A 4,586-nucleotide genomic window follows, 5' to 3' on the forward strand; every position below is an offset into this window, starting at 1 on the left:
AATCCACTCACCTCAGCCTCTCAAGGCACGGGATTACAGGCTGAGCCACCAAGCCTGGCTTGTTTTTGTCATTGAACACGTGCCGCCAAGTCACACTCCATAAAGGCTGCACCAGGCAACCTTCCACGAGGGGGAAAGCAGGGCCAGCGACAGCCTCATCTTGGTGCCTTCCTCCCCTTGTTTCTAGATGCGAGCCTCCCCCATGGCTGCTCCTGTGGGTGCCCGTTCCAGGAAGAAGCGGCTGGAGTTGGATGATGACTTTGAAGGGGCATGTCCTGTCCAGAAACAAGCTCGGAGTGAGCCCCCATCCAGGCCGCCCCGCTGCCTCCCGCCCCTGAGCCGACCCCCTGCTCCAGATCACACATCTGCTGTGAGCGCCACCTCCCGTCTAGGGCCCTATGTCCTCCTGGAGCCCGAGGAGGGGGGCCGGGCCTACCGGGCCCTGCACTGCCCCACAGCCACCGAATATACCTGCAAGGTATGCGTCCGTGGGCTACTCCCTCCAGCATCACAGGAGGCCTGGGGAGGGGGCCCCTGGAGGGTTGCCAGGCACCGAGGGTCCTTAGAGTCCTGCATTCCTGTGTTTACTGAGGAAGCAGGTCTGAGCTCCTGGTGAGGCTGAGGCTGGAGGTGAACCAGATGTGGTCCCAGCCTGGGAGAATTCACGGCATAAGCCTGACGGTGTGATGAATGCTCTGAACCTAGGGACCGTGGGAGGCAAAGGAGATGCCTCCGGTGTACTTACGGGGGTGTCAGGAAAGGCTGAAGGGGAGTTAGCCAGGTGGAAGGGAGAGCAGGGAGTTGCAGCCAAGGGGAACCCCTAGAAGAGTCCGCGTGGCACTTAAGAGAACGAGAGACTTCACGACCGCTGGAGTGGATGGGGAGTGCAGAAAGGGGCAGGTGACCGGGGGAGCCACAATTGGTCATGAAAGGGAGGTGCCTCCCCTGGGCTGTGGGGAGCTGCAGAAGATGTCTGCACAAGAGAACGTTAAGGTATGGTAGATATTAGAATTCCCAGAACCCTAGTGGTGATTGTGCCCACTTTACAGACAGGGAAACTGTGACCAGGAAAAGGAAAGGCGCATGAAGTCACCTAGCGCTGGGCCAGGTATTAGGGTGAGGGAAAGAGAAGTCTAAGGATTGCTGGCAGAAATCAGGAAGTGGACAGGCCAAGGCCCCTTGAGGGCCAGCCCTCGCAGGACACGGGCAGGTCACAGTCCAAAGGGACAGAGAGAGGATGAAAAGTGTAACAATAGACATTCACTGTGTACCAGGCACTATGTTGATTGCTTTGTGTGCACAATCTCTTTTAATCTTCACATGTCCAATAAGATGGTTCCCATTATTTGCTCATTTTACAGATGGAGGACACCGAGGCTCAGAAAGGTGTGGTGACTCGCCACATCACAGAACCAGGAGGTGTCAGAGACTGGGCCTGGCAGGCTGAGCCCAGAGAGCTCTGTGTCCTGTGCTAGGACAAGTGTTTCAGACACGAGCAGGGCCAGGCAGGGGTAGGAAGATAGGGAGATGTGGGTACACAGGGGGCGCGGGTGGGGGCCTGGTCCCTTGGGAATGCAGACAGGCATAGGAACTTCAGCCTCCTGCTGAGAGTGGCAGCGGCTGGATCTGCTTTGCGGATCGGGGTGCAGTGGGCAGGGTCACAGATCGGATATGGTCAGGCCTCAGCTTCACCTGGACTCTGGGTGGCTGATGCAGGTCCCCAGAGCTCTGTCCCAGGTGCTTAGAGGAGCCCTGAACTCTGGGTCCCTTGCCCAGCATCACAGGGTCTTTTCCAGTCCACTGGGGAGGACACCCATGCTAAGAGGAGTGGCCCAGGCAGGCTCAGGGCAGAAGCACTGTGCTTCCCCAGGACCCCGATTCTCCAGAAACTCTAGGGAAGCCCACTGGGACAGACTCACCCCTGTGCAAGAGTGAACTGCAGGGCTGAACTGTTGTTTCCAGACTTCCTGGTCTGTGTGGAGAAGGCCAATGTCCTGCTTTCATAGATTACCACCTTGTCCATTAATTCAACAAACCTTCACTGAGCACCCGTGCATGCACGTACTGTGCTGTGGTTAAAAAACAAAGGGCTGGGCATGGTGGCTCAAACCTATAATCCCAGCACTTTGGGAGGCCGAGGTGAGGGGATTGCCTGAATCCACAGGTTCGAGCACAGCCTGGGCTATTTGGTGAGACCTCATCTCTACAATAACTCAAAAATATTAGCCAGGTGTGGTAGTGTGTGCCTTGTAGTTCCAGCTGCTTGGAAGGCTGAGGTGGAAGGATCGCAGGAACCCAGAAGCTCGATGCTGGGGTGGCCGTGAGTGTACCACTGCACTCCAGGCTGGGCAACAGAGTGGGACTCCAACTCAAAAAAAAAAGGCGGGGAGCGCTGGACACAGTGGTTCACGCCTGTAATTCCAGCATTTTGGGATGCTGGGGCAGGAGGACTGCTTAAGTCCAAGAGTTCGAGACCGGCCCAGGCAACAGAGTGAGACCTTATCTCTACAAAAAAATTTAAAAATTAGCTGGATATGGAAGCATGCGCCTGTAGTCTAAGCTACCCAGGAGGCCGAGACAGGAGGATCGCCTGGGCCCAGGAGGTCGAGGCTTCGGTGAGCTATGATTGTGCCATTGCACTCCAGCCTGGGTGACAGAGTGAGACCCTGACTCAGGAAAAAAAAATGTTCTTCTCTCACCAAGCTGACATTCTAGTGGGAGATACAATAAACGAATGAATATGTGAAATATGTGACAGGTGTGTAAGTGCTATGGCGACAAATGAAGCTGGGAACAGGCAGACAGAGGGATAAGGTGCAGGGAGTTTACCTAGGGAGGCCCAGGAAGACCTCTGAGGGGGAGACGTCTGAGCAGCGTCTTGCCTGGTGGAAGAACCAGCCCTGTGGGTCTGGAAGAGTGTCCAGCTGCAGGTGTAGCAGGTGCAAATGCCCGGAGGCAGGAGTGGGCTTGCCCTAACTTGCCTTAGTCTTTGTTTTAGGGTTATTTCCCGCATGTCACCCCAGCTGGTGTTTTATTGAATCACATACTTCACATTTTTTCTCATGGATTAAATATGTATTTATGTATTTGGCCACGTGGCATAGCCAACATGTGAAAGGTTTAAAGTCAGACACACCTAAGAGACTATTTTGGCTCTGCCTTCAGTCTGCTGTATGGTGTCTAACAAGTCACTTCCCTTTTCTGAATCTCAGTCTTACCATATGTAAAATGGGATACAGCTTTCAGGGCTAGGGCGAGCTTTCACCGTAATGCCCATAAACCCTGAGCACGTTCCCATCACCCTGGCTGTCTGACCACCTGGTCCTCCTTCCCACCCATCCCGGCCACACTGCCACACTCATCTTCAGCTGAGTTTCCAGAGCAGTTGGGTTCTTTCTTGCCTCGAGGCCTTGGCCCTGCCTGTGCCCCGCCCCTCTACCTGGAAAGCTCATTCCAGGGGCAACTCTGAATCGTCCAGATGGACTCCCCAGAATCCCTCCTGGGCCTTTCTAAGAGAGGTGCTCTCTTCCAAAACACTCTGTCCCCGCATCTTTCTTGCTGCCTTTGCTACGCTTATCAGAACTTGCAAACATTTCATTTGCTGGCATGTTTACGCTGTCTCCCAGTGGGCACCAGGAGAGAGGGGCCCTGGCCGTCAGTCCAGCTGCCCCGGGGTGGCTCAGTGCCAGGCTGCTGACTGCAAGGGCGTGGAGGATGGCCGCCGTGGTGAGGATAGACTGCGTTTCCCCTGCCTTGAGGGTTATTTTTCTGTTTGGGCAACCTGTTATTCTCAGTTATGTGCTGTTTCAGGCCGCCTAGGGCAGCAGTTAAGAGCAGACAATGGAGCCGTAGGTTCCAGACCCAGCTGTGCCGCCGGCTGCGCACCTATGGGCTCCCCTGACTGCGAACGGGCAAGTCCTCCCGTGTGTAGGGCTGCCGTGGGGGAGTGACTCGCAAAGGGCTGTCTGCAGCCTTCGGCAAGGCCCGCCCAAGCCCTGGGGACCCCAGTGCTCACGCCCGCCCCGCCCACAGGTGTACCCCGCCCGCGAGGCCCTGGCTGTGCTGGAGCCCTACGCGCGCCTGCCTCCCCACGAGCACGTGGCGCGGCCCGCTGAGGTCCTGGCCCACCCCGGGCTCCTCTGTGCCTTTTTCCCTCGGACCCGCGGGGACATGCACAGCCTGGTGCGCCGCCGCCGCCGCGTCCCCGAGCCTGAGGCCGCCGTGCTCTTCCGCCAGATGGCCGTCGCCGTGGCGCACTGTCACCAGCACGGCCTGGTCCTGCGTGACCTCAAGCTGCGGCGCTTTGTCTTCACAGGCTGTGAGAGGTGAGTGTGGCCCACAGACCCACCCGCAGACACACTCAAGGGGTGGGCGTGACGGGGAAACTGAGGCCCAGGCAGGCGAAGTAACTTAGGTAAGAGGTGGACTTGAGCCTGTAAGCCCAGCCACTCGGGAGGTGGAGGCGACAGGACAGGAGTTCGAGACTGGCCTGGGCTACATAGAGAGATCCTATCCTTAAAATTAAAAGAATAATAATCTTGAAAAAGAGGGGCCAAGCCGGGCTCGGTGGCTCAGCCTGTACTGAG

General features: G+C 56.9%; 1 protein-coding gene across 1 annotated transcript in view; it reads left to right on the forward strand.

Annotated features, from left to right (window-relative positions):
- Positions 1 to 4,586, forward strand: part of TRIB3 (tribbles pseudokinase 3) — a 25,750-nt gene that overhangs the window by 16,645 nt on the left and 4,519 nt on the right. The window contains exons 4-5 of the mRNA XM_008061414.1: positions 188 to 478; positions 4,033 to 4,325. Coding sequence (XP_008059605.1) covers positions 188 to 478; positions 4,033 to 4,325 — 584 coding nt within the window. The remainder of the gene's footprint in view (positions 1 to 187; positions 479 to 4,032; positions 4,326 to 4,586) is intronic.

Source organism: Carlito syrichta, unplaced genomic scaffold, assembly GCF_000164805.1.
Source record: "Carlito syrichta isolate Samal-C Ts95f unplaced genomic scaffold, Tarsius_syrichta-2.0.1 Scaffold305245, whole genome shotgun sequence".
NCBI classification, from domain to species: Eukaryota; Metazoa; Chordata; class Mammalia; order Primates; family Tarsiidae; genus Carlito; species Carlito syrichta.